We start from the raw sequence: 25775 nt of genomic DNA, 5'->3' as shown, positions 1-25775 counted from the left end.
AAGGTGATTTGAACTGCCCACAATCGTCAGATCTGATAACGGTGGGCTGAATTAAAAAATTTTCCTGCTTTACACTTTAAATGGTCAAAATTATGATAAATTCAAATGAGGTTCAAATTCAAGTCAAAATGGCCTCAATTGTGAATATACAGACCATACAATAAAGAATGTACATCCTACAAAGAGTCAAAGTATATTGTCACTATCACCACCTACTGGCATTGTAACATGGAAAGCCAGTACAATAGGCTGAATATGAAATGTTTAACACTCTACTTTAGGTGCTTTCCAATTGCATAAAGTATTTCAGCTAAATGCTTAACGCTATTCATATAGCATTGGTTTTATGTTATATTGTGAAATGCTTTTGATGAAATAGTCTTGGAGTAGGTCAAAGTAATTTGAAATGTGAAATACTCTACAGCTGCTCAAGACATTTCATCAAATTGGGAGCAAACAGCAGGCTCTTTGTGTATCCAATTTGATATCTAAAAACAGATGTATTTTCCTCAAGAATTTTGCATTAACCATGAAATAAAGCATTTAGAATAAAGTATTTTATACTGAAGAGTTTAGCATTTCATATTTAACACGTCATACTGACATTCCAATTTGTAAATTGTGAATCATCTCATAAACTCCCAGGCAAATTGTCTAGCTAACAGGGTTGTCAGTAGACCATACAGCTCGTTGAATAGGTTGAAATTCAGAATTACACGTAGTTTCTTAAATGTAGGTTAAAGGTTACGGTCAAAGTTATAATAGCAGGTCTGTAAATGCAGTACAAATGGAAAGTTCTTGTCACTAGGAACACATAGCAGGTATGTCAAATACCTACGCTGTATCCTCATTAGTACTGACACAATACTGTTTTAACTTTATAACCTAGTCTAAGGACGACACCCACACTTAGGGTATAACAATATATAGCTCCCCTTGACCTCGTCCTGGTAAAGCTAAAAATCACAAAAGCAAATGATGTTCATGTATTTTATTTTGTTTACATCCTATCGCTGTTGAATTTCCAGTTTATAACAATAACTTATACTTTATTCAACCAACAGAAATAACAACCACTTTCAAACCTAATAAAACCTGTCTATCTCGCCAGATTAGAATATGTTAATCTACTGGTAGCAAATACCACTTTAAACTCACTGGTTAATATATTCAATGAATTCCATTTGACTATTGAAAAGTGAAATGAATGCTTTTAACTTGAATAAAACGTTGATCCTAAGTGACTTTCCATGAACACGGGTTCAAAAAATATATACTGTACCATGTTTGGTATCATTGATTCATAGCATATTATGCAAAATTAGATACAAATTAGAGCCAACAAAAACACTGATCATATCTGTCCTATAATAAGGCGAGGGACCACCATATAAATATTGACTCAAGATTGGTGTGGGCTTATTGTAGGACAATAATATTTTCTAAGCATTTTTATAGAACTGCAATAAACATGGTTGGGCTTATCACTAGGAATGGGTTAAATGTAGTTTATTCTAGTACATCCAAAGAATTAAGTACATGTGTACCTTATAAAACAAATTCTATAATGACTACATTCGGTAAATACAATATTCAACCAACAGTATGTCTCAACAAACAAAACAAAAAAAAACCGTAATATTCTACAATATATTTTCAAAAGGAAATCACAAACTAGTAATTGATTTTTAAATACTTTATATGCATAAACCACAGTTGGCCAACACCTGTGCTATAAACCAGTATAGCATGACAAGGCAGACAAAGCTGGTTGGCTGGAGTTTATTTAAGATTGACTTATATTAAATCTTGAACAGAATTTAAAGGCAAACATGCGTAAGCTGTTGAGTATGATTAAAGAAATTAACTTCTCATACAAAAATAAATAATGTTAAAGTATTCTCTAAAAAGTTTCAGTTTTACAAGTATTTTGGCAATATAATACATAGAGTTCACACATCAATAGCACTTTTTTCAGATCCTTCCCAGCTTGTTTCAACCACCCCTCTTACACATGGTGTAAACTTCAATATGGCTGATTTTGAGGATTTTCAAATAAGACTAATGTTTTATGAGGAAACAATACCGGTAATCCTTATACCTAGCATGCCTTGGTGATATCTTTCAGTCTCTTAATCCGGATTAACACCTTACACATCCAGACCAACTTTGAAACATTAATATGTATTTTTGCTTTGTGATCAAGGATAGGTTCAAAACATTGCAAACGTTTTTGTTTTGAACACATCCCTCATGTAAAGTGTTCCTTCGTTGGGATGTACTTTCACTTTGTGACCTGGTGTATAGCATGAGCGAGATAGTCGACGGTACTAGATGTAATGCCAGCCACGGAAATCCTTCCATCCTTTGTCAAGTATACAGAGTAATCCTTTGTCAGTTTCTCCACCTGGTATAAAATCAGAAACAAAGGTTATGAAATGTTGAAATTGTAAAGATCATTGACCATATGACACACTATCAAAATGTTTTTAAAACTTATACCAAAAGTTAATTTGTTTTAAACATTTCAGAAAAAATGATTTTACAACATTTTTGAAAGAAGTTTATACCTGATAATACAATAAATAGAAGCACTCATGGGGTCTTAAATTTGGAGTTAACAGGATTACACAGGGAAAACTGAGGTGACTGGGCAGGGGATCTCATCACTTTTCACAAAGGATCATAAAACTGACTACCCCGGTAGGTGAAAGGCAAATGCCCTTTTCATGACACCTATCTCAAAAAGTTTGTAAGTACAAGAATGTACATAATTATATATCATAATCAGGACTTTATACTCCTTTTACAGACCTCCTTTGGATAAAATGTGTTTATGTTTTCGTAAAGCTGTTTGATTATTTACTTACAATTTGTACCTCAAATTCCAGGTACTGACAAGTTTTCATTATTATCTGTCATAACACAGACTACATCATTCCAGGGACAATTTAGTGTAGTCGCGAGTTTTCAGGCCATGCCACTAATTCCTTCTTACTAATCAAGCTATCTTTAATGGTATACAAACTTAACGACTGTTTACAAACTATAATACAAACACTTCTCCCACCCGCTATGAGGTGAAGATAATGTGATATTAAGAGTCTGCGGAAGCTGCATTTATCAGTCTTCCATAAGAAGTAAGATTAAAGCAATTTTAGATTTCGTACTACGGAAACCATTTATTCTTCCTATAATAAAATAGGCTGACAATAGTGATATACCAGCCAATAAATTAAAATTGGTTGTACATGTACGTTAAACATGTTTGTTTTTGTTTAACGTCCTATTAACAGCCAGGGTACATGTACGTAAACAGATATGATTTCGTGTTAAAAACATTGTTTACTGAGTTGATGTTTGTTTACAATACTATGCCCAGGTTGTGGGAAAGAAAACAATGTGATGAGCCCACTTTACTTCTATCACAATGATAGTGGATTGTAGACAATTTAAGACATCACAATGACAGTGGATTGTAGACAATTAAAGACATCACAATGACAGTGGATTGTAGATAATTAAAGACATCACAATGACAGTGGATTGTAGATAATTTATGACATCACAATGACAGTGGATTTTATACAATTTAAGACATCACAATGACAGTGGATTGTAGACAATTTATGACATCACAATGACAGTGGATTGTAGACAATTTATGACATCACAATGATAGTGGATTGTAGATAATTTATGACATCACAATGATAGTGGATTGTAGATAATTAAAGACATCACAATGACAGTGGATTGTAGACAATTTAAGACATCACAATGATAGTGGATTGTAGACAATTTAAGACATCACAATGACAGTGGATTGTAGACAATTTAAGACATCACAATGATAGTGGATTTTAAATACATGCTGTACTCACTGTCCCTCCTTCCTACAGTATTTCTAATTGGCCACGACAACTATTTAGTTGTGGTCAATCAGCTAAGATGATTTAACATATTAATCATTTCTCACGATATAACGTGATTCAATTTTTTTACTTAACAATATCCATCATGTTTCTTTTGTGAGAAATGTTCTGCTTAGTAATCTATCAAAAAATTTTGGGTAATTATCAAACATGATTGTGGGCACTTGTTCTACCCAAATAAGACTAAGAAGTCCTATTTCAAATTAACATAAAACTGCCCTGAAATACCTTCATAAATGGATTTACCTGGTCTGGTTTGAGTCCGGTGAAACAGAACATGCCAATCTGGTCAGTGATATGCTGCCAGTTGTGGCTTGACCCTTCCTTGGCCAGTCCGTCCCTCAGTCTGGTTCTCATGCTGATGATGCGGTCAGCCATACCTTTTACTTCACCCAGCCTAGCAATATGAGGGATAAACATATAAGTGATAGCATAGACTACAGAGTCTGGCAATCACAAAGGATCAATATATACAAAAGTGTGGCAAATCATCATCATCTTTCTCTGATACCAGATTTCACAGAAATAAACAACAAATAACATAAGTTCTGGTTATTGGCAAAATCTTACAAAATGATGGTGGGCTAAAACCATCAATTTTACATGTTAGACAAAAGCTCCGCAAGCGGGAGCATGATACACCAGTAACTGGAAAAGCTACCACAGGAAAATGTGTAATGTATATAAGCAATGAGGTAGATCTATATGTTGAAAGTTTGTTCACAGTTTGGAATTATATTCGATTTACGTGTTCTTAAATGTTCCGGTATTCATAATATGGTCCCTTTGTATAATATCTTAATTTTCCTTTTATGCTCTCTCTTTGAAATAAAAGGGGCATTACACTGGTAAAGATAATCACCAAATTGTGGTATAGAATATTTGTAACAAGTTTCATGTAAATCTGTTGATAATTAACAATTGTTAATGAATGAGCTTTACCTGAGCAATTACACATCTGTTGATAATTAACAATTGTTAATGAATGAGCTTTACCTGAGCAATTACACAATGCTGTTATGCCAATAGTTGAAACATTAGCAAAAAACCTGATATATTTGTTAAACGTAATTGCATCTAGTTCTATTGTGCAAAATCTTTGAGAGATTGAATACGAAATAGAAAACTTCTTGCATTTTCTACATAATGCCCATATTTGGCAATAAAAGGGGCATAACTCTGCTAAAAATAATAGCAAAATTCTGTCACAGGAACTTGCTTGAGCTATTGTGCCAAAGAATATTGTAGTAAGTTTCATTAAAATCTGTTGATAGATAAAGGCTATAGAGCGCTAACAAGGAAAAATTTCTCCAAACAATGGCAAATTAAATCCGGGTTATTCCAGTAGAAAGAAATGCTACAGGACTCCAGAAATAAAGAAATTCTTTGCAAGCCTGGTACTGGAGAAAATGTAGCTTACTCCATATGATTTTGTTTTAATTAAATCTCTTATTTTGAAGGTGAAGATCCGAAGCATTGGTTTGCATTTTTCAGGAAGATGAAAAACAGGCCTGTTGTGTCCTTAGCCATGACACTTTACCCTAAATACTTTGGAGGGCATGAGATGGGCCTCCTGTTTGTTGTTCAGTAAGGTAGTCATCAACTGCTACAAGGGAGACCCCACCCCAAAATGATCCTGGCTGTTCACAGGGTGATAAATCAAGCAAATAAACAAAAGTAATGCATAAAAAATCTACTTGACCAGAATCAATACTAACCAGATAGTTCTTAGCTCTGGGTTGGAGAGAACTCGGGCAGCGATGCGGGATCCGTGGACTGGAGGATTGGAGTACATGGGTCGGATGAGGATCTTGACCTGAGACATAACTCTGTCTGCTTCCTCCTTAGTCCCACACACAATACTGAAGGCACCAGCTCTTTCACCTACAAACAACATACAGGAATACATGAGTTATCTCCCATTCCTCAACACCCAATAGCATTAAATAAGAATCATCATTTATACAAAGTTAACAGTAGTTATGTGGCTGTATCATAATGTACAATTTAGGCCTATTTATGTCATAATGGTAAAACACATAAAATTAACTAAGATAACCCCTAAAATAACATTTTAGTAACAATAGAAAAATTTATTTTCACATACTATTAATAGTTATAGCAATAGGTGTAGTTGGTCTTCTATTATTCAAGCATACTTGCTTCTATTATCTATAAATTCCATTGAACATTATAAGTTGGGTATTCATGTGGTTGGAAATTACTCAAATTCCTAGATTGCTGCCTTGAAAAAGTTTTTGGTGTTCATAGAAAGTCGTCTAGAATTGATCCGTTGTTTATCCAAGGGGGTGATACTATAGGTTTTCTCCACGTCCGTCTGAGTGTCCGTCTGTCCAATCATTTTTCTGCACTTCTTTTCTCAGCCATGCTTCAAGTTTATTGGTGAAAGTTTGTATGTAACTTCAATATAAGTAGCTACAGAGTTTCAGAGTTTTTAGGTCAAGGTCAGTGTAACCATTTTTACCTGGGGCCAGTAGGGGACATGTATTGCTTTAGCAATATCCAGCATGCTCGTTCAGATTGCTTTTATTGAGTTAACTGATGTTGAGTTGACCATGTTAACTAAAATAACACATTATTTTGTGCGAAAATTTTATGTTGACAGATATTTTGGCCACTTGATCTCGGGAAACGTAGGTTAAAAAGGGGCCTTAGGTATTTAGAATTTCAGTTTGTGTATGCCTACCTGATAGAAGTTTTAGGTTTTCTGTATTTGGAGTATGGTACAAAACAATTGTATGCACCTGACAGTAATAAGGGTATATATTTATCAACTTGCTAGCATTAATAGTGACTTATAATTAATTTCAGAAATAATATCAGGGTACTGAAATGTGACACACTCATGGTACTGCCAGGTTAATACCCCTCTCACAGGGACATGTTGGTGTTACCTCTCTAGGTTTGATTTGTGGCCGAGGGCTAACAGTCTTACCGTACAGCCTCTCTAGGTTTGATGTGTGGCCGAGGGCTAACAATCTTACCGTACAGCCTCTCTAGGTTTGACGTGTGGCCGAGGGCTAACAGTCTTACCGTACAGCCTCTCTAGGTTTGACGTGTGGCCGAGGGCTAACAATCTTACCGTACAGCCTCTCTAGGTTTGACGTGTGGCCGACGGCTATCAGTCTTACCGTACAGTCCCATGTTCTTGGCAAAAGATTGAGCCAGAGCAATTTGGTGTCCATCCTCCAGGAACTGGCGAACTGCAAAGGCATCCTTGTCAATGTCACCACTGGCAAATCCTTGATATGCCATGTCAAAGAAGGGGAACAATTTCTTCTTCTTTATAAGAGCACTCATCTCCTTCCATTGTTCAGGCTACAACAAAAGATAGTTGATTCCAACACTGAAAACTTTGAAAAACAAACAGGCTAATGATTTTTTTTTTCAATGCTGAAAAATATTGTCCATTAAATTTTTGGAAAAAACAAATCTTCAATATATTCAAATATTCAAGAACTGATTCTTTCATTGTGTCCATATTTTTTGTCCTTTTTTTGGATCCTTACAAAGTTTTTTCACCGATCTGCTATACAAAACTTACCCTTGGGTCTACACCAGTTGGGTTGTGGGCACATGCATGAAGTACAACAGTACTACCCTCCGGTATATTCTGTAATCACAAAAACAAAGAGCATTTTCAGGAATACCAGATTAAGCAAATCACTATTGATCAAAAAGAGTATTGCTTGGCATAACAATGAGACATGAACACCTGGCGGACTTAAATTATAACCATGCATGCCCTTTTGACCGACTCATTTATAACCATAGCCTCCTAAACGACTCATTTAAAACCATGTAAATAACAATTTGTCTAAGAAAGTGATATAGTCAGTACCCCTGATGCATTACTGCAGTAAACTGTTTCAATATATTGAAATAATAAATCAATTATTTGGTATACCAGTAGTTGAATATATGCAACAGAAAAACAACTTTTACTATTAAATAAGATTAATTTTGATTCATTTCCAATACCATGTAGAAAGACAAAATACCAGGCAGACCAAGACAACAAGCAGAATGATGACATAACTTGTTTTTTAAATCCTGTAAAAGTATAACCCATACAGCCTCTATATATAAGGGGAAATAACTTACTGATGTATCAAATGTGTTTGGGGGAAATAACTTACCGATGTATCAAATGTGTTAGGGGAGATAACTTACTGATGTATCTCCTGTGTTAGGGGCGATAACTTACTAATATATCTTCTGTGTAAGGGGAGATAACTTACTAATACATCTCATGTGTTAGGGGAGATAACTTACTGATGTATCTCCTGTGTTAGGGGAGATAACTTACTAATACATCTCCTGTGTTAGGGGAGATAACTTACTAATACATCTCATGTTTTAGGGGAGATAACTTACTGATATATCTTCTGTGTTAGGGGAGATAACTTACTGATATATCTTCTGTGTAAGGGGCTATAACTTACTGATACATCTCCTGTGTTAGGAGAGATAACTTACTGATATATCTTCTGTGTTAGGGGAGATAACTTACCGATATATCTTCTGTGTAAGGGGAGATAACTTACTAATACATCTCCTGTGTTAGGGGAGATAACTTACTAATATATCTGCTGTGTTAGGGGAGATAACTTACTGATATACATGTATCTTCTGTGTTAGGGGTAATAACTTACCGATATATCCTCCATCGCTCCACTGAAGTCATATCCACAGGTACCTGGGTCATAATATCTGTAAGACTTGACCTCCAGACCTGAATGCCTAAATAATCAACCAATAGCATGGTTCAACTATGAGATATATAGTTTATATAATTATTCAGTACCTTCATGCATAGAAATAGTGACAAATCTAGCTAATCTAAAGTTTTCTTTTCACTTCCAGTACAAAATTATTTTGGTCAGATATCAAATTCATTTTATTTTCTTGCTTGGATGTGGAGAAGCCTACATTTCCAAATACTTTGTTCCTTCTGAGTTTGTGTTTTTATACATACTTGAAGATAGGTGTATGGTTTCCCCAGGAGGGACTTGGAAGGTAGAACACCTTGCTCTTTGCATACCAACTCGACTGTAACAAACCAACATATAATTCAAAATGAGGTCAAATGAGTAATATAAAGGTTAAGAGAGTTGACAATTTAAACCTTTAAGTAGATAGTCATTAACATTGTGTATATCGCTTTTTCACTTTTAGGTAGCACACTACAGTAGGACAGCCTGGCCATGGGCAATTTTTTTGTTAAGCAAATACAAACTGTAACTCCTGTATTATGATATGCATAAAAAACGAAAAAATAAATGTACACTATAATTGGTATATTCAGTATGAAGAAGTACATACAGGCTTCACATTTGTTAAAACAAAAATTAATAAATTGGTTCCGGAATTTGAATTTCCGGATTTTCTGCAAGTGTGTTTACACAGGAAATTTAGTTTTGCCTACAGCGAAAAATGGATGCCCACAGTAAAGGTGAGATAGCGGAAAAACTTAATTTACAACATATGTCAAAACAAGATTAATTCTGTCTTTGGGATAGAGATACAAATGTATTTAATTTTAAATAGGTTTCAGGAAAAAAATTGTGTAGAGAATTGTGTCATTTTGGGTCAAATATCATAATATTTTGCAATTTTTGAACATTTTTTAAGCTGTTACCATGGTATTCACAGCTCTAAAAATCACAGAAAATATCAGTTGACTTATCCTTCAGAGCTGTATTAAAATTGCAAATGTTGTACAGATTACAAATATATATACTTCATTAGAGTTTATATGTAGGGTTAACTGGCTGTTTACATATCTAAGACATGTGTCATATTTTTCAAAATTGGGCATTTTTACTGTACACTGCTACCTTATCTTTTGAATACAAATATATATTATGTGCTTAATAGGTATCAGAAAACTCACAAAGAATGCACAACCTATCCTAAGGGGTAAAAAATGACAATTTAAACTATCAATTAGATAGCAATATCAAACTGCTTTTCACATTAATATTTTAAGAATAAAGTACAAAATACAATTAACATGTATTTATTGGGTACAAGAAAACTCACAAAGAAGGCACCACCGATCCTGAGTGATCCTGTTCCCGACACACCTTGTACTGTTACATTCTGAAAGAAAGTAATATTTTAATTTTCAATGTTATATGGAGGCCATCCATCCCTTAGAAAGACTTATAAATAAACCTCACCTTGGGAATTAATTTTGAGATGTTCAACATTTAAAATTATAGTTTATCAAAAATATCTTCCTGTAAACAAGTCTAACATTGCTTAAGCAGGGATAATACTATGAATAAAATCTTCACAGTTGCTTCTCACCCTGCCCTCCTTGATGACTGAGCTGTCATTCCCGAATGCCAGCTTTGCAGCCTCCTTACAGAACTCGGGTGGTCCAGTGATAGGGGCATACTCATGGTCTACACCTTCCCTTAGCATCATCTGCTCAGCCTGTAAAGCAATGAGATATTGGATAAAATGCTTAAACATCCAAGTGTTCATAATTTGGTTCATATATTTTCATTACTATCATCTATATATTTTTTAATTGATTTATCATTTAACTTCAGACTTTAAAAGAGTATTTACTAATTCATATCATCAGCACTTTTGACTAAAAGCAATTAAACAGTGGAATGAATGCTCCTAATTACCTCTTTGACACATTCCAGGATAAATGGTTTCCCACTGTCATCACGATAAGCTCCCACACCCAGGTTAATCTTTTTTGGATTGGTGTCACGTTTGAATGCTTCTGTGACTCCAAGAATGGCATCTGGTGGACCCATTTCCACATTAGCCCATGTTGAGCTGTAGATATAATTATAAAGATATATCTTAAAGAGAGGCCCAATTGGTCTGTATTGCTCATCTGTTACTAATGCAAGACCTGGATGATATTAAGTGGAATACCCTTCATTCCAACAGGTGTGCAATACAAGTTTATATCTTTGAACAAATTCTGCAGCACTTTATCTCAACATACAACCATATCATGAACCTGGGCATTTTGGTTATTGAGAAGAAATCAATCAAATAACATAAATGTTTTAACATATTTGACCCCTGTGACCTTAATAGGTCAAGGTCATTAATCGGAACAAACTAAGAAGCCCTTAATCCCAGCATACTACTGGCCTAAAAGCATGGCCATGGGCTCACAGTTAATGAGAAGAAATCATCGAAAGAAATTAACATATCTGAACCATGTTCAACACAATTCCTTTGCATGCTACAGTAAGAATTCATATCATAATTCTGAGCCTCTTTATTAACAAGAAGGAATTCAAAGATATTTACACATTTGACCCCTGTGACCTTAATAAATATAATTGATTAACTTGAAAAGCATATTTTGTATATACACATGTATATCGGATGTGAATAAAACTAAAAAGCTATGTAAAAATTGTTGTTGTCTCTAGTTTGTATCAATGTTATTATAAATAATAATGTTTAAAAACCTTAAGGGGCCTGAGTTTTGATTTTAATCCAGACAATCTCTTTTAAAAAGTTGATAAAATATCAGAATAATTTGGACGACAATAATTTATCCAGCTTTTCTTAGCAGCACTGTGTTTTGATGATAAGTTCTGACAACATCATCATCCCCTATTATTATATGTAATGTGAAATGAGACATGTTTGATGACCAATGGTAATTGCCACCAGGCCAGTTCTCATTTGAAAGATGTAACATTAATTATGTCCCATTAGTCCTATCTTGATTTCATATATATAGGGCTAGATTGAAAAGGTAGGTGTTGTCAATGAAGCAAACAACCCTTATAATTTTTTTTTTTATGTAAATCTATAGTTTGTTTACATTTTGCCCCTATCATTTTATCTGTTTTGAGATAGCGTGTGTTTGCATGTCAGTTTTGTCTTCTTGGCATGCTCCTGTTGGAAACAAAAGATAACGATGCAATCATTAGACAATTTACACAATGCAATCGGACATTCTATTAATAAGAATACAAAAAGTCTGTTTTATAGTATCTATGCTATTTTAATAGATTATCTTATATTTTCATTGATAGAACACCAAACTCCTATGTCGATAATGGAATTCATGGATGTTGTTCTTTTGACTATAGGGTACCATCAAAGTATCTTAATAAGTTGATAATTTCTGACAGTGATTATATATGTAGGCCAACAATGTTTGATATAGGGCCCGGTCAATCTGATTTAGATTGCATAAAATATATCGTCTCTGCAAAAAAGTAAGGCATAATGAAACACACGTTTACAACATACGAGCTCATAATCTTACTTATCCTATATTTAGACAATGTCACCGACACTAACACGACTTGAAAACGTGGTCTGCTGACAATGCTATAGGCCTAAACGCATTTGGATATTTACACCGAAATGGAGGAATATATCAAAAGAAATCATGACAACCGTATCACATGTATAATAATATTTCAATTTGTTACCTGAGCTTACTCGATGCAACAAAAGTTGCATTTTGTGGGAGCAGTTTGGAAATCTTGGAAAATTGTCTGACAGCCATGCTTGAAGGTCAGCCGGTATGCAAGGGAAGCAACTCCGAAATCAAATAGAAAACGGTATAAAAGACCTGTAATATTGTTATTTTTCAACCAATCAATGACGTTTATAAAAATAGAACGGGAAAACACCTTTTACACTGCAGAGAACACATGGGTGTAGTGTGTTAGTAGATCTAGTAGGTACATGTATTTTTTTTTATCTTTCTGTGATGTTATAACATAATATTCGTAGTATATCATAGTCAAAGAGAGTCGATTATGACATATTATGTCAAACGAACTTTGACTAATGATCGAGAGCTTGCTAAACACATATGATTAATCTATATAGAATTATCCTGTATATAAAAAGTCACCTAGGTAGTATACTAGGTATCTATATGGATTGTTATATATTATATATATTGTAGCATGAAAACTACTTCAGAAAGTTAGATCACATTGTTGCCACTAATTGTAGCACAAAAAATCTGAATCCCAAAGTTTCTAGGTTAGTGAGCTTTGTCAATCAGTAGTGGATGGCTTATCCATTTAGTGCCACTAAGCACCATGCAGCCACAGTAACCTGAGCCTAAATATGTTGTTAAGAGGAAACATTCAATTTAAATATTGGTTAGTGATGCGTAAGTGACCATGAGTAGGATAGCTGACAAATACATAATTTGTACCAATCAATTTGAATGCAGAAATACACCCTAGTACTACTATACAGTATTCTTCTCTATGGAAGGTCAAATTCCTGTGGAAGCTTGGCTCAAGGGCTCCTGTCACTTCGTGTCAGGGCCAGAGGAAACTCGGGCTATAGTACATGTATTCGTTTACATTTGTATGAGTATATAAACATATGCATATTACAATACTCTAAATTTGTTTTTTACTTTTTTTCATGACTTTTCTCATTTTCTACCAACAGGTCAAGAGAATGTTTGTGCTACGTAGACGGACACCATGTAGAGTATTCTATCATGTTTTAAATGTAGCAAAAATTACAAATGTGCTGACTCCTAATCAAACTTCCACGTCTCCAGCCAGCGTGTGTGAATGTAACCATAAAAAATGCTTACCACATGTGGTTAGCAGGGAGCTTCAGTTTTTGAGAAAATATGCAAATTCTATTCCTAATTATTGGTATGGAATGAGAACGGATGAGAAAATAGAATATGCAAAAGAAATGTATCAGAAAATATTAACATCTTTACCGGAAAATACACTTGTAGTATACACTGATGGTTCCGTGTTAGACTCTAAAGGAAGAGTGGGGCCATGTGGTATTGGAGCCGTCATTTATCAAAAGGATAAGACGAAAGTTGCAGAGTTATCTGTCCCTGTGTCAGCACGGGCCTCAGTTGAGCTAGCTGAATACACTGCAATAGAGAAAGCTCTGTCTCACATTACTAAAAATATCAATCTTATTGACCTGGATAAAATTCAATTTTTTTGTGATAACCAAGAGGTGATTAAAGGATGTTTATATGATACATTTGAAGCATACAAAGATATTGTTGTGAGTATCAGACAGAAGAGAGATTATATCGTGTCTCAAGGTGTAGGTGTGGCTATAGACTGGATCCCTTCAGATGCTGGAGTTGATGGGAATGACCATGCTGACCAGCTGGCATTACGAGCAGCTAAAAAGGCAGCCATTCTGCCACTAGAGTCCACACTTATCACAGAAAGGGATGTGCAGCGGTCAATGAAACGATTCAAATCTATTACTGGATCTAAAGGGCGCAAGAGAGACTACAGTGAAAATGGTATGGATAGTTAATTAACAATTTGTTAGTTAAACAATTAATTTTTTATTTCGTTTTGGCTTTATTGCTTGAAGTCCAAATGAGCTGATCACAGTACATTATGGTCTTTTGTCTGCCTCTCTATAAACTATTGTCTCCTTACAGCTGCTCTTCAATGTTAAAATTGCTATAATGACACACACACACATCTTCTATTAATGTTTAAGGCCTGGTCCACAGTTTATCCTGAATGAACCATGTGACATTCAAGATGGCCACCATGGCAGCATATTTAATATTATTATCATTACTTCTCATGCATGAATGGATCGTTGTAACGAGACAGGACTTTCACTGAAAAGCTGTATATGGTCAGGTCCAAACCCTGTCACATTAAAGATAGCTGCCATAGTTGCCATTTTGAAAATATTTTCATTGCTGTCCCTCTTGAATAGAAAGTAATATTATGACAAGACTAAATTCATTAAGGAAGTTGTGTGTGTCTATAGATATAACTAAAATTTGGACTAATGTTTAACAACACTGTCATGGAAATCTGTTCACTTCTTCTCCAGAATGTAAAAATATATAAAGTCATGTCATATACCAGTAGATCACCTTTTCCATCATGATCAAGAACTCTGATTTTAGGTCAACAGACATAATGGGTCAGGGTGACCTATTTTGATTGTCTTTCTGCTGTCATCAATGCTTTGCAAACAAAGGTTATAACTGAATAATATTTTTTTTATCAGTGATGCTAGCCATTTTGATGAAGGAAAAGAAAAACCAGAAAAAGATGGAGGTAGCAAATGACAACAGCAACAGAAATTCAGTCATGCCAGAGTTGAGTAAGTCATGTCCTCATTGTGTTGTGAACAAAATATTAATGTTTTGGTAATTTTTTTAAATCTTCCATTCATTTATAATAGTCATGCATCTTGTTGGCAAAGAAAAAAACTACCATATTATGGTTTCAATTTTTACTGTAACAGAGGTCATTAGTGATTTAAATATTCCTGTTAGGAATCAAACCATTCAGATATCTGTATTTTCATGCTTCCCAAAATTTTTGGGGGAGTGCATCATGTTTAAAGTTGCCGTTAGTCTGTCTTCCCAACTGTCTTTCATGTTCAGAGCATAGGTCTGCCCACAATTCAGACAGGATCAGGAATTTGGCTGGTAGGTTCCTTAAATATGGAGTTCCACATAGTTCCTTAAATATGGAGTTCCACATAGTTTGCAAATGAAATGACTCATATTGAAAGTCAGGGGATCAAATTTGTTAAAACATTCAAACAACTTCTTCTCACAAACTAAAATGCCTAGAAGTATATTCAGCTAGCTGGTGTTTCCTGGGGTGGAGCCCACAAAGTTCGGGAAAAGAAATGCAATATGACCTTGACCCATATTTAAGGTCAAAGAAGTAAATTTTTTAAAATATATATATGAAGGACTTCTTATTAGCTGAAATCCTAGAATCAAGTCCTTTTGATCAACTCGTAGGCAGAAAATCATCAAAGAATAGAATTCCAGGTGAGCTATGCAGGCCTGTTTGGCCTCTTGTAACATAGTTTTATAGATGAAATTGACCAAATACAAAATTCACAGACAACCTCCAATCAAGTTGTTTTTGTGGATTATTCATCAGTTCTACTGATACTCAGTCTCTTTTGTATTTTCTTATCCAATATTAGACCTATTTATTAACAATGCTTTTATAAACAATTGAAAGGGGGAACAAACTGTTACACTTTGTATTTTTCCAATTAGTCTTTAAGCTATATGGGGATTTTGATATCATTGCATCATATGTTCAGATATATCTGTTTTGTATATTTTCTGTGATGCTGACATGACATTTTTATCGTTGTAGTACCCATGGTTGATATGAACGAACGCAGAGTGTTATTTACAGGGATGAATCAGGATGACCTCCATAGATCGGTATCTAAAGCTGTAATGCATGGCTGCACCGTAGATAAGAAACTATCCAATGCCACTGACTTTGTAGTTCATGGATCATGTGATGCAACTAACAAGGCAGAAATAGAGAAGCTTGCTTATAAACTAGGTACCAACATCATTTTGTCTTGTATAATTATGTCTGGATTATTCTCATTACGAAACATTGGCAGATCGAGCACTGACTAAAGTCGGGAACATAAACCCTAGTAATAGGGAGAGTCATGTAGGTGGTAAACCAGTAACTAACTATTGCCTACAGAACATTGACTATAGTCGAGGAGATGAGACCTAGCAATGGGCAGAGTCATAGAGGTGGTAAACCAGTAACTAACTATTGCCTACAGAACATTGACTATAGTCGAGGAGATGAGACCTAGTGATAGAGAAAGTCATGTAGGTGGTAAACCAATAACTAACTATTGCCTACAGAACATTGACTATAGTCGAGGAGATGAGACCTAGTGATAGAGAGAGTCATATAGGTGGTAAACCAGTAACTAACTATTGCCTACAGAACATTGACTATAGTCGAGGAGATGAGACCTAGTGATAGAGAGAGTCATGTAGGTGGTAAACTAGTAGCTACAATGTAACTATAGCCGACAGAACACTGACTAAAGTTAATCACTAAAAACCTAGCAAAAGGGAAAGTCATATAGGTGGTAAACCAGTAACTAACTCTAGCCTACAGAACACTGACTATTGTCAGAGACATGAAACCTAGTGATAGAGAGAGTCATGTAGGTGGTAAACCAGTAAATAAGTAGAGCTAACAGAACAGCTAGTTTACATGACCGAAACACAAAAGAAACATAAACTCTTAGAAGTATATAAGTGTACTTTGCTTGACTACTGTGGTTTATACATTGATACAGGTATACCATACATTAGCTGTGAAGCCTGGGAGAAAGCATTGAGCAAGTGTTCTAAGGTCGGACTGCCTGAATACACTACGGCTAAGGTCGGACTGCCTGAATACACTACAGCTAAGGTTGGACTGCCTGAATACACTACGGAAAATCATAAGAACACCACGTGGGGACAGAAAAGTCTGGATGGTTCTGGTCTAGAGAAAGGGACAACAGAAAAGACAAAAAGGGCAGCAAAAGTTTTCAAGAAAAGGTGAAATTGTATGTAATGTACTACCAAACTTACCAGTATGATTGTAATTCCTTATAGGTTTCAGTAATTATCCTTTTTATATTATATCTAATATAGAGGTAATTTGTTACTTTTTGGGACAAAATTTAAACTCCATTCCATTTTCAACACAAAATTGTAAATTCAATTAAGCCTTTTAAAACAATTTTTCTTAGCGACAATTTACAAAGAAATAAAGAAATTATGACTTAAATGTATTGTGAAACAGTGTACTAGTGACATTTGATACTTTATACATCTTAAGAAACTACATGTATTAGAAGCTTACAGTTGTGTCAAGACTATGTTTACTAATTATGCATATTAATGTCAAATGCTATCTTTAACTTATAGCTTATGTACTACTTATATAGCTACCAGTATAAAATTCTAAATAGTATAGGATTCTTCAATTTTCTCCCGTATTTTCATTACAGAAAAGACGATCGGTGAATTATTATGATAATTGTGTGGAATACCACAATATTCTCAGGAGTTCAAGAGGACATTCAGAATCAGGAGCAACTACAAAGGAATTTATTTGGACTCTTTTGAGTTGGACAATTTATGGGCTATTTCCTTGGATGGTTACACTTTTGTATCTAGATCTTTATGAACCCTGCACTGATTGTGTTGGATGTTCTATGGACAGAATTTGTGGGATAAACATACAGTAGCAGAATAGCTAGAATTGAATGAACTTGCATGGACAGTTTGATTATGTAGGGTAAACATCTATATATACCCATTGTGTACAATGCATGGACAGTTTGATTATGTAGGGTGAACATCTATATATACCCATTGTGTACTCCCTGTACGAAATAATCCAGTCGGGCAGCAAATGGAATCTGATCGGGTTATCGAAAGCAAAATCTGTACGGATATTTTCCTCTCTTTATATTCTATCAAAAGCTAGTCGTATTTTTGAAAATGCTGTCGGAGAAACCAATATCTAGTCGGAAATCAGGGTGGTAATATTTAAATGAATAGAGTCAGATTTTCCTTATATGGAAAATCCGTTTGTAAAAAAAATCCAGTCAGATTTCAAAATCCGTGCAGGAAAACCACTTGTGATTCCTTCAGTTGTATCATCTGCATCTAGAGGTTAGATAAAAATCCAATTGGATTTTAGAAAAATACGATAGGGTTTTTCTGAAAACCTGATAGGATTTTTCTGAAAACCTCATAGGATTTTTCTGAAAACCCAATAGGATTTTTTTGAAAACTTGATAGGATTTTGCTGAAAACCCAATAGGATTTTTTTGAAAACTTGATAGGATTTTGAAGGTAATTCCGATTTGATTTTTATAGAATGGATAGGTTTTCTTGGTTTATTAAAAAAATAAGTTGGAGGCGTCTTCAGGATTTCTAATGGGCTACAAAAACACTATGACGGTTATTTCATAAAGTGTCACCATTCACTTATTTCTCCTTTTTTTTCCTAATTAAAAACATTTTCAAAGTAAATAGAAAAAATAGGAAAACGAATTAGTCCAATTTCAAAAATATATATTGGTTCAATAATGATTTTTTTTCCGCATAAGCCAACATATTTGGTAAGTGTTTGTTCTATATCTCTGGCACAACAAATCAGTCCGATTTCAAGCATTCAAAGACTTCTTTCTGACATAGCTGATCCTTTCATTGATGGGCTTGTTAAAGTCTTTAAGATCTGGCACCACCAGCTGGTTCTTCCTGCAGAACGCTATTATGAAGTCTGGAAAAAAAGTTGTATTGCATTATTAAATTCCCCTGCTTTTCTCAAAAATGTATCCTAAACTTATATTAAAAAACGAATAGAGTGTCATACCAAGTATATGCATCTTAAGCGCTGTAAACTAGAATTCCACAGAAGTGATTGTGTTGCCTGCACCCACAAAAATTGAATTTTTGTTATTTCAGAAATTTCATGATCACCATTTAAAAAGCATTATTCTTTCAGTTTTTGGTTGGTTGGGTATCTGCAACATCTGAAGTCATATGCAAATGGTATTGTATCACGAGCATATGATATGCATTGTGTGAAACATTAGGGCTGAATACATAATTAATGAAAAGGTTAATTTTACATATTTAATACAGAAAACAACTTATAATGAGAATTCCCTTTAAGTCACAAGTGACACAATATATAGATCCTTTGAGGGTGTGAGGAATATTCTTATATTCTCACCTTTGATGGCAGAGAGATGAAGTTTGTCCAAGTCTGATCGATGATCTCCTTCTTTTCTGCTTGCATGTCCCTGGCCTCGTGATTAAGCCATCTCCCTCTCTTCAAATAAAAGAGGCATCAGTTTCATTGTTAACGAGTACCAGGGCTTGCCTGCCTTCTTTGCTAACTGACATGCATGGCGAAGCCTCTCACCAGACACCATGAAGCCATACTTTTCAAGAAGTTTTACTTTCTGAATGAAACAAGAAGAACATGGTTAGAAACATCAGATAACTGCCATATGATATAATGCAATATGCTTACCGTATATGATTTTCATTTAGATGACTGCTTCTTATTTTAAAGTTAAACAGTTAAAAAGGTTTTACAGCAGTTGTAATGAACAATGCCAGAGTAAGAAATTTGGTCTTATCTGCAGGATGTAACAAATTACAAAAGTCAAATACAGAAAAAAATACATACATCGTCGACACCCTTTGGACTGTCCTCAATGTCATGCTGTGTTTCTGAGATTTCCGTGGCGATTTTCTGAGAGGTGTGGAATGTAATGGAGCAAGTGTGGGAAGGGCTTCTGGATACATCTGTAACAACCATGAAACATATTGCTTATCATTTTCTGTTTTTCATTTTCTTGACGAACACTTATTTTCTTGAAACAAAGGAATGAATGGAGTTTGATATGTAGAATTTATCTTAGATAACATAAAATGAAAAAGGCAGAAATACTTCCATCTTCAACAATGTTCTCAAGGTCATGCTCTGTATTCTGAGATTTCTGTGGCGATCTTCTGAGAGGTGTTGAATGATCCTGTAAAAAATTGAAACACTTCAAGTACAGTGACACGTATATTTCAATAACAGCTTACAGTATTCTAGTGAACTTTACTTCTTAGCTTATGCTATTCTATTCAGATTTGAAATAGATACATACATTGGAATTTCTGTTTCAAGATTTAAAGCAAATTCTTACCATCACTGAAGTGCTGTTAGAAGAATGCAGATTTGGAGGCACTGGAGCAAGTGTGGGAAGGGCTTCTGTATACATCTGTAACAACCATGAAAAATGTTATCATTGTCCAATCTTTCTTAAGACACACTTATTTTCTTTAAAAAAATATTTATAAAACACAAGGTACCAGTTATATTGTAAATACATATCACAAACAGCTTTGTCAGCATGACGTTTCCACTAACATGATATATAACTCTTTGGAAGTTAATCAGGCCGAAGATGGCAACTATGGCACTACAAAAAAAGTAGATCCCACCCACCATAACAAAAAATAAACTCCAGGACATTTTTAAAGATCACCTCAGAACCAGTTTTGACAAGTTTCATTGAAATATCACAGTTAGTGCTCTCTTTTCAATATATGCCATGTAGCCATCTTTGATTTCCAACAGTCTCAAAAAATTTTTAACACTTTGTCTTCCTTTCTACTACACTCTTGCAAAGTTTAAGCTCATTTGAACCAGAAGAATTAAAGAAGCAGGAAATGAGAAAATTTATTTAAAGTCATTTAGATGAAAAAATCACTTACTTCTTTATCCTGAGAGTCTAAATTGACATAACTTGGGTTTCTATGCGTGAAGTGTTGAGAATCTCCCTGCAATGCAATAATAACTGAAGTAAATCTTGTCTTCTCTTCATTAGAAAAGCTATCAAAACATCAATATTCATATTACCTAGTTTAGTACATGTACATCACTTTTGATAGAATTTTTCTTTTATTTATGTTTTCTTTTATTTACCAGTAATTATAACTTAAAACAACCATCAAAATAACCAATAAGTCAATAATTATTGACAAGCATACATTAAAGAAGGTTTTTGCTTCCAGTATACTAAACTGGATAATGAAACACTCATGATGGGAAACCGAATATTACTTATCGTTTTTAATGAATTATTAAAAATCAGAAAGATAGAGTATTAATTATGTTAGAAATGCAACATACCATACTGTAATTGAAATCTGCCTGGTTAAAGTAGCTAGTCTGTGCTTGTGCCTCACTTCCTATTGCAAATGAAGGTGTGTTCATCCTGTTTGAGTAGGAACCCCAGTCTGTACGTTTCCAGGGAACAAATGTTTGGCCTTGAGCGACAGGTGCAGTCTACAATTTTTAAAAATATTCTAAATTATTTTGAGTATAGCAATCAGTGAAATTCATGCTTATCACTTTTGGATAGATTTAATGATGTGAAGCTAAAACTTTTCTAAAATAATGATAATCATAATAATATTTTGAGAGAAATCAAGACATTTTCATAATTTTATAATACCAGGTATGTTCAAAGTTTCAACTCTGCACCAATAACGGAGAGTAACAAAATTAAAGTTAGAATTACATAGAAAAGAACAACTATGACTTGTTTATGTACACATGATATTAATTCTAATCACTCTGACATATATAGCATATACTCCTTAGTAAATTTTGAATACGTAGTTGAGGCTTTAAATGCAAGACATAGTTTGAGAGTACAGTTTCAACTGAAAATGTCATGCCCAGGTACTTAATTACTTCAAAGCAATTAGCCATGTTGGAATGGTGACATGTTGACTTTTTGAAATGGTTTAAACATTTCTTCAACCAATCTATGGTAGCTGGATCAGTTACAATCTCCAACATATTAATCATGCGATGGAATTGTAATTAATATAAATTTGTTAAAATTCTTTCTCAATGTCAATGTGGTTACTTAAGCTATAGGTTTGGTGTTTAATGACTTGTATTTATATACAATGGTATTATCACAAGGCATCTCAATACTGTATTACACCGAAGTTATGTTAACATGTAAGAGTGTTCATTTAAAATACAAATTCATGTTGTCTGTACGATTATGATTAGTACTGTGGTATTTTGAAATTTAATTCCAACATTTACATACCTGCATGGTACCTTGTTCAGTGTATCTTCCTGTGGTACACCCGGCATGTCATTACTCAATCCTTGTACTATGGTCCATGTGGAGGATAGGTCGGTGTTACAGTAGAAGGAATTAAAATCTGCTACATTTTCTCTTTCTCCTGTTACATAAGTATCGCTTTGTACATCCTGCATGTTGGAAAATTGATCCCGATTGTCTGTTGGACTGTCATCTTTACGAAACTTTGTCTGTTGGACTGTCATCTTTACGAAACTTTGTCTGTTGGACTGTCATCTTTACGAAACTTTCCCTACAAAGGCTGTATCTCTAGATCTGTAGCCTTCCTAATTTCGCTAATTATTTCTTGTGATGTCCTATTAGAGGCTGCTTCTTCTAACCTCTTTGTCGTCACTTTACCTGCTTTGCCTTTAGGCTTTTTGAGGGGTGGTACTTCCGATTCTTCTATGTCGGCATCTGTGGTATTTTTTTGTTTTCTCACCCTTTTGTTGACAGTTTCAACCATGTCGTTAGGATGAAAATCAAACAGTTCTTGGGGAACCGTCGTTGGTACCTCAGACAGCTTCTTCAGTACATTTTTATTCGCCTTTTGGGCGAAGTCATCCAACAGGATCCTGGATCAATTCAAGGTCTATGGACCCATTTTTTATGAAGGATAAACAACCTAGCGTTCGTTAGACACATTATAATATGGTGTTTCAGTTATTGTCCACTTAGTTTGATATTGTCCTGTTAAAATGATTAACTTTCATAATATGTTTTTCATCACTTTCTTATGGTTTTATATTCTTGCCAGGTTCATGGATGAGAGGAGAGGATTAAAATCAGATTGACAAATGAATCACAGGTGTTTCCTTACTTCAGGCAAGGTTCTGTAACACACTAGGATCATTTTATGTGTTGTATATCTAGTTTCAGGTACAACAACCACTTTATTCAGGGGTAACTATGTAATATTTAAGCCAACACCGTCTTGAAACTTGGGACATGTTTGGTATGGTGTCAAGGTGAACATACCAAATTTAGAGCCTGCATGATCAAATGCAACTTCGCTAGCCAAGGGTGTTCAAATAGGAGAGTACCGTATTGAACACCCTTGGCTAGCGAAGTTGGATCAAATGTTGCCATTTGAATGTTGACATGTTTTCTTGTCTAACTTTGCTCTTCTAGTCCATGTATTGAATAGAATTATTACTTAGTTAACATTTTGAAAAACAGCTGAACGGATTATTGAACATATTACTAGAAAAGGGAGATGAGAAATTATCAATGATGGAGGCCAAGTTCCATGTGTGATCTGTTATTGTATTTGAACTACTGTACACAGTAATTTATGTAACAGGTGAATAAATGCTATTGAATGACAAAGACGCTGGGTGCATTCTTCAACATATTTATTGTATCAAGGAGATTAAAAACATTCTGAAACATACAATAAGAGATCTTAAGCCCTAGATCTACATGTAACTCTCACATCAAAAACTCACTCTCTCTATAGACAAATTACTGTCTATTAATATCTTATTAATATAAGCGAAATGATATGGTTTCATTTTACCCTCATTTACATGAATAGATGGATCAGATCAAATCAAAATATAAAATTTAGACATGATATTTCCAGTAAAAATAACAACACACTTACAACATGTATCGTGTGTTGACGGAGGCACACGGGTAACATTCTACAGGTCAAAGTACTAGTACAAAACATCTTAAATTATGTCATGTATATCGCAGTAAATATTTAACACTTGTTTGACTGATAAGATTCATACTTTATGGCAGCCTTACTGTCTTGTCAGAACAGTATACACATATACCAACATATAAGTGTGTATTATTAAACAAATCATTAAAACATCATTTCTAATTTGGTCACACAACCTAATCAATCACACGGAGAAATACTTAAACACAAATTCAAAACTGTCTCACTTATTATAACCGTCAGAACTGTCACATGTCCAGTCTGTTGGTGACCACTAAAACACACTTATACACATACCCTCACATACATATATATTACACAGACAAAGGAATGTGCACACCCTTAAATTTAACTCACGCCCACAGGTAAAATGTAGTATGATAGCCTTACTGTTATAATACCATGGACACAACACAAACCATACTTAAATAATTAACCAAACTATTTACAACATACCTGTATACATATTTATTTTATATACATATAATTCATTATTGTATATGACCCAATTATACACTAATGTAATATGACCTACTGTGAAGTGGTAAAAAGATAAGAAATTGACGCAACACACTTGTATGTTTTATTACTGTCACAGTGGATTGACTAGTTATATGGAGCCAAAATGACTTCAAGAATGAAGAGAAAAAGCAAGTTTCTACAATATATGCAAAAGATTTGATATGTAACTATAGTGTTATGAAATCAAAATAAATGAATGTAAATGAATATTTTCTGTGTAATATATTGATTTGATAATGGCGATTAATGTGATTATATTTACTTGGGATATTTATAGTGATACATGTAATTAGCATGAACTGGATTTGGTATCAACTCCAATACTAGTATATGGAACCAATTTACTTTTTAGGTCACCTGAGACGAAGTCTCAAGTGACCTATTCTAATCGCCTTTTGTCCGTTGTCGTCCGTCGTCCGTCGTGTGTCCGTAAACAATTTACATTTTTGACTTCTTCTCCAAAGCCGCTTAACCAAATTCAATGAAATTTGGCAGAAAGTTTCTATGGCTGAAGGTCAATCAAAAGTGTGAATTATATGGTCCTCACCCCCCAGGGGCCTGAGGGGTGGGGCCAAAAAAGATCAAATTGACTAAAACTTCACTATAGTTTATATAGGGAAATCACATTTTTGGCTATTATTTGTTGGATTTGTATTGGAATTCATTCTAACCTGGTTAACATTATCAGCATGGGATAACAGTTTGATGGTATGCACATGTTGGCCCTGACTGACCCCCAGAGGCTGATGGGCGGGGCTAAAAAGGGTCAAATTGACTGAAATTTCCTAAATCTTCTTTTCTAACTCTCAGATATGGTAGTATCAAACACGCTTCAAAGATGGAAGGGTCTTATGTTGCTTTACCAAAATTGTGAATTTCATGACCCTGGGGTCTCACGTTTGCCCCTGGGGAGGGGGAAAACTTCACTATAGTTTATATAGGGAAATCACATTTTTGACTATTATTTGTTGGATTTCTATTGGAATTCATTCTAACTTTCTTAAAATTATCAGCATGGGATGACAGCTTAATGATATGCACATGTTGGCCCTGACTGACCCCTTGGACTGATGGGTGGGGCCAAAATGGGTCAATTAGATTAAATGAAATAATTCAAATCTCAGGTGACCGTTAAGGCCCATGGGCCTCTTGTTACTCAATTA

The 25775-nt window shown here is 34.5% G+C and overlaps 3 protein-coding genes across 4 annotated transcripts; 1 reads left to right on the top strand and 2 right to left on the bottom strand.

The window, feature by feature from the left end:
* Positions 1–976: 976 nt before the first annotated feature.
* Positions 977–12518, bottom strand: LOC117337198 (aspartate aminotransferase, mitochondrial-like). The gene is made up of 11 exons (XM_033898048.1): positions 12395–12518; positions 10604–10760; positions 10272–10400; positions 10002–10061; positions 8935–9008; positions 8612–8699; positions 7501–7569; positions 7088–7274; positions 5654–5819; positions 4182–4332; positions 977–2407 (listed from the first exon to the last, which is right to left on the bottom strand). The coding sequence occupies exons 1-11, from the start codon at positions 12469–12471 to the stop codon at positions 2285–2287; spliced, it is 1281 nt and encodes a 426-aa protein (XP_033753939.1). The 5' UTR covers positions 12472–12518; the 3' UTR covers positions 977–2284.
* Positions 12519–12539: 21 nt separating this feature from the next.
* On the top strand, positions 12540–24617 carry LOC117337197. 2 transcript variants are annotated; one of them, XM_033898046.1, is made up of 6 exons: positions 12540–12645; positions 13383–14223; positions 14958–15053; positions 16079–16276; positions 17046–17292; positions 17748–24617. In XM_033898046.1, the coding sequence occupies exons 2-6, from the start codon at positions 13392–13394 to the stop codon at positions 17761–17763; spliced, it is 1389 nt and encodes a 462-aa protein (XP_033753937.1). In that variant the 5' UTR covers positions 12540–12645; positions 13383–13391; the 3' UTR covers positions 17764–24617. The 2 variants fall into 2 exon arrangements, with proteins under 2 accessions (XP_033753937.1, XP_033753938.1); XM_033898047.1 differs by having other exon boundaries at positions 17046–17300.
* LOC117337199 lies at positions 19949–21544 on the bottom strand. The gene is made up of 4 exons (XM_033898049.1): positions 21446–21544; positions 21028–21093; positions 20457–20531; positions 19949–20294 (listed from the first exon to the last, which is right to left on the bottom strand). The coding sequence occupies exons 1-4, from the start codon at positions 21527–21529 to the stop codon at positions 20175–20177; spliced, it is 345 nt and encodes a 114-aa protein (XP_033753940.1). The 5' UTR covers positions 21530–21544; the 3' UTR covers positions 19949–20174.
* Positions 24618–25775: the final 1158 nt, after the last annotated feature.

Source organism: Pecten maximus, chromosome 11 (genome assembly GCF_902652985.1).
Source record: "Pecten maximus chromosome 11, xPecMax1.1, whole genome shotgun sequence".
Lineage (NCBI taxonomy): Eukaryota > Metazoa > Mollusca > Bivalvia > Pectinida > Pectinidae > Pecten > Pecten maximus.
The sequence above is the reverse complement of the archived record's forward strand: the minus strand, read 5'-3'. Positions and strand labels throughout refer to the sequence as shown.